Source organism: Somniosus microcephalus, chromosome 15, assembly GCF_052327205.1.
Source record: "Somniosus microcephalus isolate GS21.2 chromosome 15, FLI_Smic_1.0, whole genome shotgun sequence".
In the NCBI taxonomy this organism is placed as follows: Eukaryota; Metazoa; Chordata; class Chondrichthyes; order Squaliformes; family Somniosidae; genus Somniosus; species Somniosus microcephalus.
Genome location: NC_141001.1, coordinates 25847424 through 25862843, shown reverse-complemented (window position 1 = coordinate 25862843; position 15420 = coordinate 25847424). Strand labels below are relative to the sequence as shown.

The 15420-nt window shown below is 49.5% G+C and overlaps 1 protein-coding gene across 1 annotated transcript in view; it reads right to left on the bottom strand.

Moving 5' to 3' along the window:
* f2 (coagulation factor II (thrombin)) overlaps window positions 1-15420 on the bottom strand; it is a 203030-nt gene that overhangs the window by 172811 nt on the left and 14799 nt on the right. The window contains exon 3 of the mRNA XM_086007573.1: window positions 1075-1099. Coding sequence (XP_085863699.1) covers window positions 1075-1099 — 25 coding nt within the window. The remainder of the gene's footprint in view (window positions 1-1074; window positions 1100-15420) is intronic.

Genomic DNA, 15420 nt, shown 5'->3' with positions numbered 1-15420 from the left:
TAATCTCCTCCAGCCCTACAACCCCCTGAGATATCTGTGCTCATCTAATTCTGGTCTCTTGAGCATTCCTGATTTTAATCGCTGTACCATTGGTGGCCGTGCCTTCAGTTGCCAAGGCCCTAAGCTCTGGAATTCCCTCCCTAAACGTCTCCACCTCGCTACCTCTCTTTCCTCCTTCACGACGCTCCTTAAACCTACCTCTTTGACCAAGCTTTTGGTCCTCTCCCCTTATATGTCCTTATGTGGCTGAGTGTCAAATTTTGTTTGATATCGCTCCTGTGAAGCGCCTTGGGACGTTTTTACTACGTTAAAGGTGCTATATAAAAACAAGTTGTTGTAGTTGTTGTTGTTGAACTGTGCTAGTAGTGACTGGACTAATAATCCAGAGAACGCAAGTTCAAATCCCACCATGGCAGTTTGAGAATTTGAATTTGGTTTTAAAAAAACTAGAAGTAAGAAGTTGGTACCAGTAAAAGTGACCATGAAGTTGTTGGATTGAAAACCCAGCTGGTTCACTAATGTCCTTTAGGAAAGGAAATTTACCATCTGGCTTGCATGTGACTCCAGTCCCACATCAATGTGGTTGACTTTTAACTTCCATCTGAAGTTGCCTAGCAAACCACTCAATTGTATCAAACCACCGGAAAGAATAACAAGAGGAACTCCCTACCTAACAGCATTGAGCATTGAGCAGCTTCACCCCATGGACTGCAGCGGTTCAGGAAGATGGCCCACCACCATCTTCTCATGGCAACTCAGGATGGGCAATAAATGCCGGCCTTGTGAGCTATGCCCGAATACCGAGAATTAATTTTTAATAAAACTATGTTTCGTAGTCAGAAGTCCATGGTATGCAGCTTAGACTGTCCAAGCCAAAACGACTGGATATGTATGTTTTCTATCACAGTAACCCAGAGACACAGGGAGGCATCGGTAGAAGCCTAGGAGCAAGATGGCTGCCCATCTTCTTGGTCGGTGGTGGGGGTGGGAGAGGATGGTCTGTGATGCAGGAAGACTAACTGAAAAGACAAGAAAATAACATGCAAGATGTAGGAGACTGCAGAAGTTTCTTACCATCATAAGTGTACCAAAATTCTGCCTGAGGAAGAGGAGAAGAACATTGTTAGTACACAGCTTGCTGTAAAAGAGAATGTTGATTTGTTTTTTTTAAATCTTCTTTCTTTTTAAGTTAACTTTTCTGCTGCTTCTTTAGGTTCCCAGCACTATTCATCATTCCCTGACTAGAGAGGAGGACCGACACATGAGCCTCTCCCAACATCACTCATAACTGGATTCGTGTCACCTATTTTCCCTAAGATCAGGAATTTACAGGTCGATAAAGCCGTGCATGAATCCACACCTTCCTGCTGAGTGGCACAGAGTGTTTTCCTGCACCTATGCATCATGCCACTGGGTATAATAAACACCTTAAAATATTCTTTCACCCTTCAACTTACCAAAGTAACTGATGATAAGCAAAGCTGTCATTTTATTAAGTGTCCCGATAAATCAAAACACTGATCCAGCATGACACAGAGCAATATAATCACAGAATCACAGAATCACAGAAACCCCACAGTGCAGATAGAGGCCATTTCGGCCCATCGAGCCTGCACCGACACATATCCCACCCGATCCCCGTAACCCCTACACCAACACATATCCCACCCTATCCCCGTAACCCCATGTATTTAATCCCCCTAACACTAAGGGTCAATTTATCATAGCCAATCAACCTAACCCGCACATCTTTGGACTTTTTGTTTGTTTGTTTGTCAATACTCCCTCATCAGATCCCTAATAGTTGGCCAAACGTTTGGTTTGTGCGATGTTAGAATCATAGAATGGTTACAGCACAGAAGGAGGCCATTTGGCCCTTCGAGCCCATGCCAGCTCTCTACAAGAGCACTTCAGCTAGTCCCAAGAGCACTTCAGCTAGTCCCACTCCCCTGCCCTTTCCTTGTAGCCCTGCAATTTGTTTCCTTCAGGTACTTATCCAACTCCCTTTTGAAAGCCATGATTGGACCTGCCTCCACCACCCTTTCAGACAGTGCATTCCAGATCCTAACCACTCGCTGCATAAAAAAGTTTTTCCTCATGCCGCCCTTAGTTTTTCTGCCAATCACCTTAATTCTGTGTCCTCTGGTTCTTGACCCTCTGCCAATGGGAACAGTTTCTCTATCTACTCTGTCTAGACTCCTCATGATTTTGAACATCGCTATCAAATCTCCTCTCAACCTTCTCTGCTCTAAGGAGAACAACCCCAGCTTCTCAAGTCTATCCATGTAACTGAAGTCCCTCATCCCTGGAATCATTCTTGTAAATCTTTTCTGCACCCTCTCTAAGGCCTTCATATCCTTCCTAAAGTGCGGTGCCCAGAATTGGACACAATACACCAGTTGAGGCCGAACCAGTGTTTTATAAAGGTTCATCATAACTTCCTTGCTTTTGTACTCTATGGGCTCGAATTTCATCGGGCCGTTGAGGCGGGATTGGAGGCATGTGGGGGGTTAAAATCGTGAAATCGGGGGGCACGAACCCATCCCGCCCCCAACCCACCTCCATGCCCGTTTCCCAGGAGGCGGGTACCCGACCTGTGCTGGGACCCGCCTCCCCAAGGTGGGAAGGGGATTAATGCCAATTTACTGCCTGTTAACAGGTAGTTAACAGGCAGTTTTTAGCCTAATCCCTATTTTTATCCCTGAAGTGTGGGATTCCCAATGGCTCCAAACCACGCCAAGTTAGTGAGGTGGACCGTCGGGCTGAAGGACTTGGAGGGTTCGAGATGTCCGGTGTTCAGGTGAGTGATGGGTGCATGAGTGCAGAGGTAAGTTTGTTTGGTGTGTGTAAAGTGTTTAAATAAGTTTTACTCACCTTTACAGGCTTCCTTCCTTCAGGTCTCGGGAGTCCCTCATCTTACCGGCACAGAAAGCAGAATGGCCGCGAGCTGTCAAAAGTTGCAGCCTCTGCTTTCTGTTCTGGAGAGACCTCTAAATCAGCCTGAGAGGAAGGAATTAACTTAGAGTACAGATTGTCAGTGTTTGACAGCTTCAAAGAGCTGTTAAACGCTGATATTTCATCTGTCAAAAGCTCTTGACAGATAAAATGTCAATCTGTGACGTCAGCTGTTGCCAGGTGGCCCTTAATTGGCCTGCTGAGCCCACTGGGCAGGCTCAACAAGGTCAATCAAGGGAAAATCGAGTGGGTTGGCCACAACTCGATGGAGGCGGGACTACAACCCCAAAAGTGGGAGTCCCGCCTCCTACTCACCTCCATTGATAAAATCCAGCCCTATGCCTCTATTTATGAAGCTCTGGATCCCTTATGCTTTTTCAATCGCTTTCTCAACCTGCCCTACCACCTTCAATGATTTGTGCACATGTACCCCCAGGTCTCTCTATTCATGCGCCCCATTTAGGATTGTACCCTTTAGTTTATATTGCCTCTCCTCGTTCTTCCTACCAAAATGTATCACTTTGCACTTTTCTGCATTAAATTTCATCTGCCATGAATCCGCCCATTTCACCAGCCTGTCTATGTCTTCCTGAAGTCTATCACTATCCTCCTCAGTGTTCACTATACTTGCAAGTTTTGTGTCATCTGCAAATTTTGAAATTGTGCCCTGTACACTCAAGTCCAAGTCATTAATATATATCAAGAAAAGCAGTGGTCCTAGTACCGACCCCTGGGAAACACCACTGTATACCTTCCTCCAGTCTGAACACCACTGTTTCCTGTCACTTAGCCAATTTCGTATCCATGCTGCCACTGTCCCTTTTATTCCATGGGCTTCAACCTTGCTGGCAAGTCCATTATGTGGCACTTTATCAAACGCCTTTTGGAAGTTCATGTACACCACGTCAACCATATTGCCCTCATGAACCCTCTCTGTTACCTCAACAAAAAACTCGATCAAGTTAGTTAAACACGATTTGCCTTTAACAAATCTGTGCTGGCTCTCCTTAATTAATCCACACTTGTCCAAGTGACTGTTAACTTTTTCCCTGATTATCGTTTCTAAAAGCTTCCCCACTACCGAGGTTAAACTGACTGGCCTGTAGTTGCTGGGTTTATCCTTCACCCTTTTTTGAACAAGGGTGTAACATTTTCAATTTTCCAGTCTTCTGGCACCACCCCCATATCTAAGGAGGATTGTAATATTATGGCCAGTACCTTCACGATTTCATCCATAACTTCCCTCAGCATCCTAGGATGCATCCCATCCGGTCCTGGTGACTTATCAACTTTAAGTACAGACAGCCTTTCTAGTACCTCCTCTTTATCAATTTTTATCTCATCCAGTATCTCCACTACCTCCTCTTTCATTTTGACTTTGGCAGCATCTTCTTCCTTGGTGAAGACTGATACAAAGTACTCCTTTAGTACCTCAGCCATGCCCTCTGCCTCCATGCGTAGGTCTCCTTTTTTGTTCCTAATCGGCCCCACCCCTCCTCTTACTACCTGTTTATTATTTATATACCTATAGAAGACTTTTGAATTCCCTTTTATGTTAGCTGCCATTCTATTCTCATACCCTCTCTTTGCCCCTCTTATTTCCTTTTTCACTTCTCCTCTGAACTTTCTATATTCAGCCTGGTTCTGACTTGTATTCTCAACCTGGCATCTATCATGTGCGCCCTTTTCTGCTTCATCTTACTCCCTATCTCTTTCTTCATCCAGGGAGCTTTGGCTTTAGTTGCCATACCTTGCCCCCTCGTGGAATGTACCTCGACTCTACCCGAACCATCTCCTCTTTAAAGGCAGCCTACTGCCCTCACCAAGACAGCGTCCGGTGATGTTAATATATTTAAGGTCACCAGTGTGAGGAGATCCTGTCATTAACTGTAATGGTTGGACTGTTAAAAATAAGCTTTGTTTTTCAAAAGCTAGCTGAGTGTCAGCATTAACAACTCCCTGTTTAAAGCAGAAATAGGGTATTACTGCAAATCAACATGATATGTAAGCTATCTTATGCCATTGGGTCTTTGTTTTGATTTGTGATATAGCCAGAAGTGGCCTAAATGTGGAAATAAATATGACAAGCTTTCCCTTCAGTTCTTCAGTTCCCATCGCATGTACAAGTTGTTGCAGTGAGGCAGGACTCCCAGAGTATGCACTTCATCTTTGTTTGAGAACTACGGGTGCCATTTTGTGCCAAAAATGGTTTCTGCGCCACACATAACTCTGGTGCGTGCCGCATCGGATGCCATCTTGGCGAGGGCAGTAGGGTGGGCGTTAGGAACATGCGCAAGAAGTATGCAGAGTGCGCAGATCGTGACATCATTAAGCGTGCAATGCTGATTTGACGCCAGCACTGCCACTTTTGTCATCAACGCTGGAAGTAACACTGTGCCTTAACCTCGCACAGCTGAATATGCGTTCCGCATCAGCAAGGTCCCCCACCAGCGAGATCTATAGGGATCAGCAACCACTCTTTTGTTAGTTGCTGTTTAATTTCTACAGGCTCTGTGTAAGTTTGTGGAAGTGTTTGGACCTTTCCAGAGTTGTTTAAAGTTGGTGAGGTGACAGGGAGTGGTGCTGCAAGTGGAGAAGGCCTTGGTTCTGACTTTAAGGGTTCTGGTCAGACCACTTGCTCCCAGTCATGGGGGCTCTAATCGTCATCCCCCTTGGCCTGCAGCATGAAAGGGAGATGGAGCAGAGGCAGCAAAGAAGAGCACAGGTTGCTCACAGAGGGAGGAGGAGGGGGAGAATGGTTCTCAGCGGGAGGCCTTCCCCACCTAGGGTCTTCCGAGAGCAATTCTCTTACCTCAACCTGAGTCAGGAGCAGCGTGTGAGGCGTCTGCACTTTATGAAGGAGGTGTTCACAGAACTGTGCCACCTATTGCCACCAGACCTGCAGCCTCACTCCAGAGCAAGGACGGCACTGCCAGTGGCTGTGAAGGTGACCGTGGCCCTGAATTCCTCACATTGGGATCCTTCCAGGCTGGAACAGGCGACATCTGTAACATCTCCCAGTTCGCCGTCCACTGCTGCATAAGAGAGGTGACAGACGCTCTTTACGCCAGGAGAGGGAGTTCATTGTCTTCTCTCTGACCAGAGAGAAGCAGGCAGAGCATGTACGGGGCTTTGCCACGATAGCAGACTTCCCCATGGTTCAGGGCATCATTAACTGCATGCACATGGCTTTGCAGGCACCGCATCTAAAGGCTGAGATATACGGCAACCGCAAAGGTTACCACTCACTGAATGTGCAGTTGGTGTGCGACCATGCTCAGCACATCATGAAGGTGAATGCCCGGTATCCTAGCAGCAGTCATGATGCTTTTATTCTGCGGCAGTCTGCTGTTCCCTCAGTCTTTGAGCCACCACATCAAACCAGTGGATGGTGTAGTGTATGTACCTTTAAGAGGAACTATGTTTTTGAAGCCCCTGTATACTGTAGTAACAGTAGTGACCACTCGGGTATATAAGCCTGTGTAGCGTCTTGTGTAGTTAGTTCACCTCCAGACTTTGTTCAGTAAACACTTGTTAAATCAACTCCTGCATTCCGTGTCTCCATTAACACACGGATCTAACAGTGGCGACGAGTTAGAAATGAACTTACCTGCAATTCGGCAGCACCTCAAGGGGATCGATTCCTCAGACGAAGGTCAAAGCCAGAAGCAAGAAAATAAATAAATAAATAACTCGAAGAAACTCGAAAACGAGGGCCAGGCTTGGTCTCCAGTCTGTGGTTTCCCCAGCTAAACGGGCTGGTGGCAGGTAGTGCACTGATCCTTCCTGGGCTGCGGCGGGCTAGAGCTCGATCGGGTGGCTCTGCAACGGGGCCGGGCAGTGAGTCGGGAAGCAGAAGCAAAGAGAGAGAGAGGGTGGAGCACTCAGGGCGCGGCCGGTGCTGCAAAGCAGGTCGGCGTTCGGACCGAGCAGAGGGAGGGGAAAGTCCCAGAGGGTCCGCTCCATGACGGGAACGGTTCTCCAAGTAACGGAGAAACTATTGAAGCGATATATAAAAAAAATAGAAATACCGTGAAAAGCTGCAGGTCGCAACGGGAACCACGGAGAACAGCGTTGGCAGCAGCGGCAGTGGCGGGAAAGCACGGGAGGCCCCATCTTAACTCGGCGGGTAAGAAAGAAAAGCGTGGGAAGCGCCATTTTAGATTTTCAAGATGCCGAAGACTGGCAATATTACTGCTTTCGATAGTGATATAGAAGATTGAACCACATATGTGGAAAGAGTGGAGGTATATTGCAAGGCGAATGAAGTAGCGGATGATAAAAAGGCATCGGTACTTCTAAATCTGATGGGCGCAAGGACATACGGGCTGTTACGAAACTTGATCACTCCAGCCAAACTGATGGACAAGAATTTTAAGGAGATTGTTGATACCTTACAGGAGCACTTAAACCCAACACCGCTGCAGATAGCGGAACGATTCAAATCCTTCAGGAGGAATCAGCACAAGAATGAAAGTAACACTGATTACCTCACCAAATTACGAAAGCTGTCAAAGCACTGCCAATTCGGGGCAGGACTGGCAGATTCTCTACGAGACAAATTCGTCTGCGGTCTCCTAAGCGAAGGAACACAGAAAAGACTACTTTCTGAGAAAGATTTGACACTGGACAAGGCTTTCAGTGTGGCTGTATCATACGAAGCAGCAGCAAGAGGAGCTGCAGAGATACAGCAAAAGCCACAGAACTTCGGCACCCATGAAATGACACGGGGTTTCGAGAGATGTTATTGCTGCGGCAGATCCACCCATGACCAGAAGGACTGCTGGTTCAAGGACAAAGCATGCAGGCAATGTGGAAAGATGGGACACATTGCACGTGTATGCAGATCTGGAAAGAGATCCGCTGACAGTAAAAATGTCGATAAGGAAAAGTACAGAAAGGTACAAATGATGACGGACAGTAGCTCCGAAGACCAAAAGAGCGATAGCGACTCCGGAAACAAGAGACTAAGCTGTCTCAAATTACATAATGTAATTGCCAAAGAACATTACCAGACCATTTGGGTTACCCTCACAATAGCGGGGTCCCCAGTCAAAATGGAACTCGATACAGGATCAGCTCTGACCGTCATGAGTCGACGGGATTACGAGCTGCTATTTCCGCATATACCTTTGAAAGACACATCCATTGTCTTGAAGACATATACGGGGCAGAAAGTATACCCCAGACGGAAAATAAGGGTGCCTGTTGTATACAACGGCAAGGAAATACAGAAGTTGTATTTATACGTTCTGCAAGATGGTGGTCCACCGTTGTTGGGGCGTGAATGGATCAGAAAGATACGTTTAGACTGGCACTCCGTTCAGGCACTGACGGTGACCAGTAAGAAAAAAAACGATGATGACGTCATACCTGGACAATTAAAAGAAATCTTGGCTAACGCCAAAGAAGTGTTTCAACAGGAACTAGGAACCCTGAAAGGTGCCACCGCCTCAATAAAAGTGGAAGATGCGGCAATTCCCAAGTTTTTTAAGGCAAGGCCGGTGCCATACGCAATTCGTCCAGCCGTCGAGGCAGAGCTGGAGAATTTGGAAAAAGCAGGCGTGTTATCCAAGGTAGATTGGAGCGAGTGGGCAACACCCATCGTCCCGATCATGAAGAAAACGTTGAATAATGATAAATCTGAAGAACAGAGAAAAGTTTGCATCTGTGGGGACTTCAAGGTGACTGTAAACCCGGTTCTTCACACAGTACAGTATCCTCTTCCGAGGATAGAAGATATTTTCGCCTCACTATCCGGAGGGAAACGTTTCACCAAAATTGACTTAGCACAGGCATATCTACAGATGGAGGTTGAGGAGGCCTCTAAAAAGTATCTCATGATAAACACACACAAAGGCCTGTACCAGTACAATCGACTGGTTTTCGGAGTGGCATCAGCTCCGGCTATCTGGCAAAGAGCTATGGAGCAAGTCCTGCAAGGGATTCCGGGGACTCAATACTACCTAGACGACATCCTTGTAACAGGAGAAAATGACAACGAGCACCTTGCCAACTTGGAGCAGGTGCTCACGAGGCTGAGAGAACGAGGCCTACGAGCAAATCGCCCTAAGTGCGAATTTTTCCAGAAACAAATATCATATTGTGGCCATGTCATTAATGAAGAAGGGTTGCATAAGTCACCTGAAAAAATTGAAGCGGTCGTAAAGGCCCCAGCGCCTGAAAATGTCTCACAATTAAGGTCGTTCCTGGGATTAGTAAATTACTATCATAAATTTTTACCAAACTTGTTGACGGTTCTGCACCCACTTAACGCACTGCTACAAACGGGAGTAGTTTGAAAATGGAGCGAAGACAGTAAACGTGCCTTCCATAAATGCAAAGGCTTGATCACATCCAGGGAAGTGTTGGCTCATTACAACCCATCACTGCCAATCAGACTGGCGTGCGATGCATCCCCTTATGGCGTGGGAGCGGTATTATCGCATAGATTCCCTGATGGCTCGGAGCGGCCGATAGCTTTTGCGTTACGCTCATTGAACTCAGCTGAGCATAACTATGCCCAGATCGACAGGGAGGCACTCAGCCTGGTGTGGGGGGTGAAGAAATTCAACCATTACCTACACGGACAGAAGTTTACCTTGTTGACTGACCATCAACCCCTCGTCTCCGTATTCAACCCTAAAAAAGGTGTTCCCATTATGACAGCGCAAAGGCTACAGAGGTGGTCCCTTTTCCTAGGGGCACACCAATATGACATAGAGTACAAAGGAACAAAACAGCATGGGAATGCTGACGGGTTATCGCGCCTACCGTTGCCAATGGTGGAAGAGGCGCCTACACTGGACCCAGTGGAGATATTTCACTCGACCATAGTGGAATGTCTACCGGTGACAAATTCTACCATTGAAAAGGAAACGCGAAATGACCCGACTCTCTCACGAGTCTACGATTTAACGGTGAAGGGATGGCCAGCACATGGCGAACCACTGTTGCCAGCATTCTCGCAAAGAAGAGAACAGCTGTCAGTGTGCCGAGGAACCTTGATGTGTGGATCCAGAGTGGTGATTCCACCCAAACTCAGGGATAGAGTGCTAAAGGAGCTTCACAAGGGGCATCTGGGTGGAGTGAAAATGAAGAACTTAGCCAGAGCGTTTGTGTGGTGGCCAGGTATCGATGGAGACATCGAAGAAATAACCAAGAGCTGTCTAGGATGCCAGAAGGTCCAAAACGCCCCACCACAAGCCCCTCTACATCCATGGGAGTGGCCCTCATCTCCATGGCAAAGGGTACATATCGACTCTGCTGGTCCATTTATGGACTCAATGTTCTTAATCGTGGCGGATGCACACTCCAAGTGGCCGGAGGTAATAAAGATGTCCTCCACCACCACGGAAAAAACCATCACAGTATTAAGGACCATATTCTCCAGGAATGGGCTGCCTGAACAGATCTGTTCTGATAATGGACTGCAATTTGTATCCGAAGATTTCAGGAAGTTCTTAAAAAACAATGGGGTTAAGCACTACACGTCCGCCCCATACCATCCTGCCACCAATGGATTGGCTGAAAGGTTTGTCCAGACCTTCAAGAAGGCCATAAAGGCCATGGGTAATGAAGACATAAATCTACAACATAAGGTAGATAACTTCTTGTTTGCGTACAGGAATGCAACACATGTGGTTACTGATATACCTATCAATTCATCCAATGAAAAGCGACGAGTTAAGATAGTAACTATAGGTTTTTATTGGCTAAATAACAGAGCCCACCCTCGTGGGTGTTCGGGTCCAACAAGGAGGAATACCAGCCAGTCGACCACCTTTATACCTGGGCAAGCAGGCGGAGCCATGGGCGGAGTCAGCTGTGGTCAGCCCAGGTATAACAGCGTGACAAGAGGTGACCTTGTGTAGTGATACAACAGTGTAAACAGTGATAACCATAGTGTAACGATATAAACAGTGATAACCATAGTGTAACGATAGTGAACGATAAAAGTGGTTTACCACATTCACCCCTTGTTTAGATTTGAGTCCGGCGGGGTGAAGTGTACTACCAGTTCGGGTATGTCAGTCTGTCCGGAGGCTTCGTAAGTCTTTCTGATCGGCGCAGCAGCGGCGGCGGTGGTGCAATATCCGATGTTAATGCTGGTGTCTGCGTGGTCGGCGAAGGCTCGTGGAGTTCCGGCATGCCGTCTACCTGGGCTGGATTTGGGGGGGTGGTGGGGGGTAACGGTGGTGTCTCAGGGGTGCCCGAGGGTGCAAGGTCTCGTAAGGAGACTGTGTCCTCCCGCCCGTCTGGATATGCCACATAGGCGTACTGGGGGTTGGCGTGCAGGAGGTCCACCCTCTCGACCGGGGGTCCATTTTATGGGCCCTCACGTGCTTTCGCAGCAAGACGGGCCCCGGAGAAGTCAGCCACGTTGGTAGCGAGGTTCCCGTAGTCGACTTCCTGGGGAAAACAAACATTCGTTCATGGGGGGTGGCGTTAATGGCCGTGCAAAGCAGTGACCGGATGGAATGCAGCGCTGCCGGGAGGACTTCCTGCCAGCGAGAGGTTGGGAGGCCCTTAGACTTTAAGGCTAAGAGAACGGCCTTCCAGACAGTCGCGTTCTCTCTTTCCACCTGGCCGTTCCCTCGGGGGTTGTAGCTGGTGGTCCTGCTTGCAGCAATACCTCTCGCTAGTAGGAACTGGCGAAGTTCCTCGCTCATGAAGGATGAGCCCCGGTCGCTATGTATATAGTTCGGGAACCCGAACAAGGCGAAGAGGTCGTTCAGGCATTTGATGACCGTGGTACTGGTCATGTCTGGGCAGGGGAAAGCAAAGGGGAAACGTGAGTACTCATCAATGATGTTGAGGAAGTACACATTACGGTCAGAGGACGGGAGGGGCCCCTTAAAATCGATGCTCAAGCGCTCGAAGGGGCGGGTGGCCTTGATCAGGCTTGCTCTGTCCGGCCTAAAGAAATGCGGTTTGCATTCGGCACAGGTTTGGCAGTTCCTGGTCATGGTCCTGACCTCCTCGATGGAGTAGGGCAGGTTGCGGGCCTTAATGAAGTGGAAAGTCTGGTGACCCCGGGGTGGCAGAGGTCGTTGTGGAGGGTCTGCAGTCTATCAATTTGCGCGTTGGCGCATGTACTTCGTGATAGAGCATCTGGGGGTTCGTTCAGTTTACCAGGCCGGTACAAGATATCATAATCATAGGTGGAGAGCTCGATTCTCCACCTCAAGATCTTGTCGTTCTTGATTTTGCCCCTCAGCTTGTTATTAAACATAAAAGCGACCGAACGCTGGTCGGTGAGGAGGGTAAATCGTTTGGCTGCCAGGTAATGCCTCCAGCATCGTACTGCCTCCACGATCGCCTGGGCCTCCTTCTCGACCGAAGAGTGTCGGATCTCAGGGCCCTGGAGGGTCCTTGAGAAGAAGGCCACAGGTCTCCCCGCCTGGTTAAGGATTGCAGCTAGGGCGAAGTCGGATGCATCGCTCTCCACTTGGAAAGGGATAGACTCATCCACCGCGTGCATTGTGGGCTTAGCAATGTCTCCCTTTATGAGGGAGAAGGCTGCGCACGCTTCTGCCGTCAGGGGGAAGGAGGTGGACTTCATGAGGGGTCTGGCTTTGTCCGCATAATTCGGCACCCATTGGGCATAGTAGGCGAAGAGCCCCAGGGTTCTCTTCAGCGCCTTTGGACAGTGGGGGAGGGGAAGCTCCATAAGGGGGCGCATTCATTCGGGGTCGGGGCCGATGACTCCGTTCTCTACTACGCAGCCGAGGATGGCAAGACGCGAGGTGTTAAACACACATTTCTCCTTATTGTAAGTGAGGTTCAGCCGTTCGGCCGTACGGAGGAATTTCTCCAGATTAACATCGTGGTCCTGCCGGTCGCGGCCGCAGATGGTGACGTTATCTAGATAAGGGAACGTTCTGGTCAACCATCCGGTCCATCTCCCTTTGGAAGACCGAAACCCCGTTGGTGACGCCGAAGGAAACCCTAAGGAAGTGGTAGAGGCGGCCATTCGCCTCGAAGGCGGTATACTGGCGGTCCTCAGGGCGGATAGGGAGTTGGTGATAGGCCGACCTAAGGTCGATGGTAGAGAATACCCGGTACTGTGCAATCTGATTGACCATATCAGATATGCGGGGAAGGGGGTATGCGTCCAGCTGGGTGTACCGGCTTATGGTTTGGCTGTAGTCGATGACCAGGCGGTTTTTATTGCCGGTCTTAACGACTACGACCTGGGCACGCCAGGGGCTGTTGCTCCTCTCGATGATGCCCTCCTTCAGGAGACGCTGCACCTCAGAGCTAATAAAAGCTCTGTCCCCGGCGCTGTACCGCCTGCTCTTGGTGGCGACGGGTTTACAGTCGCAGGTGAGGTTAGCGAACAGGGAGGGGGGCGGGACCTTGAGGGTGGATAGGCCGCAGGTGGTACGCGGTGGCGGTTTAAAGGCTGCTGGTTGTCGACTGTGAGTGGGGGGGAGGGGTCCACCGTATGCCAAAGTGACACTTTGAAGGTGGGATTGGAAGTCCAGCCCTAGTAGGACGGCAGCGCAGAGCTGGGGCAGGACGAGGAATTTAAAATTTTTATACTCCGTGCCCCTAACCGACAGGGTCACAACACAGTAGCCGCTGATGTCTGCAGAATGGGACCTCGACGCCATCGAGATCCGGTTGCGCGTTGGCCGGACAGTGAGGGAGTAGTGGCTCACCGTGTCTGGATGGATGAAACTCTCCGTGCTTCCGCTGTCGAACAGGCAGGTCGTGGCGTGGCCGTTTACTTTGATGTCCATCATGGACTTGGACAGGTGATGCGGGCGAGCTTGGTCCAGTGTGACGGAGGCTAGTGTATGGCTGAGCGAGCTGCTGTAGTCTGCGGGTGAGGCGGTGGTCGGGTCTGGAGACAAGGTGGCGGTCGAGTGTGGTGGACAAAATGGCGGCGCCCACGACGTTGAATAAAATGGCGGAGAAGATGGCCGCCCCCACAACTCACATGAGGCACTGCTGGCGTCGGTGGCCTTGATCAAAGATGGCCGCCCCCACGACTCACACGAGGGGATACTGGCATCTGTGGCCTTGATGAAAGATGGCCGCCCCCACAACTCGCATGAGGCACTGCTGGCGTCTGTGGCTCTCCCCCTGCAGGCCTTCGCAAAGTGGCCTTTCTTGTGGCAGTCGGAGCAAGTCGCGTTTCTTGCAGGGCAGCGCGTCCTCGGGTGTTTCGCCTGGCCACAGAAGAAGCAGCCGGCGGCCCGATCGCGGGGCTCCGATGTCACAGCTGGTACCGGGGGTGGCGGTCCCGATCGGTTCTGGGACGCCGACGCTGAGGTAGGTCCCAGAGGCGGCGGTGCGAGGGGTATTGCGGCCGGGGTCGGGCCCGAGTCCCAGGGTCGTGCAGCACAGTACCTGGAGTACGCCTCGAGGTCCCGATGGGCCACTTCCAGAGAGCGAGCGAGGGCTGCAGTTGTATTCAGGTCGAGGTCCTTTGATTCGAGCAGTCTTTGCCGTGAGTAGTCGGACCGAAGGCCTTGCACGAAGGCATCGCGGATATTCCCTTCAGTATTTTCTGCAGCCGTTACAGCTTTAAAGTCACAGTCCCTGCCGAGTGTTTGTAGCGCCCGTAAAAATTCATCTACAGACTCTCCTGGCTGTTGCGAGCGGGATCTTAGGAGATGTCTGGCATACATAGAATTTACCGGGCTCCGGTACTGCTCTTTCAGCAGGTTGAGGGCGTCCTCGTATGTAGCAAGGTCCCGGATGAATGCAAATACTTTAGGGTTCACCTGGGCGGTCAGAACTCTTAGTTTGGATCCCGGAGGCACGCCGGATTCTCCCAGGTAGGATTCGAAACAGCTCAGCCAGTGTTCGAAGTCGAGGGCTGAGTTCGCTGCCTGTGGGTTTAGATCCAGGTACGGCGGTCGGAGGGCTCGCAGCCAGGCCGGCTGCTGTGGCTGTTGTAGCTGGCCGTTTGGCTGGTCGTTTGGCTGCTCCGATCCACTCATTTCAAAATTTAGCCAATAAAATTGATATACCTATCAATTCATCCAATGAAAAGCGACGAGTTAAGATAGTAACTATAGGTTTTTATTGGCTAAATAACAGAGCCCACCCTCGTGGGTGATCGGGTCCAACAAGGAAGAATACCAGCCAGTCGACCACCTTTATACCTGGGCAAGCAGGCGGAGCCATGGGCGGAGTCAGCTGTGGTCAGCCCAGGTATAACAGCGTGACAAGAGGTGACCTTGTGTAGTGATACAACAGTGTAAACAGTGATAACCATAGTGTAACAATATAAACAGTGATAACCATAGTGTAACAATATAAACAGTGATAACCATAGTGTAACAATATAAACAGTGATAACCATAGTGTAACGATAGTGAACGATAAAAGTGGTTTACCACAGTTACAAACCAAACCCCCGCCATGATGTTTTTCAATAGAAGACTAAGATGCCGGCTGGATTTGGTCAAGCCAAACGTCAGAAGGGACGTAGAGAACCGGCAATTT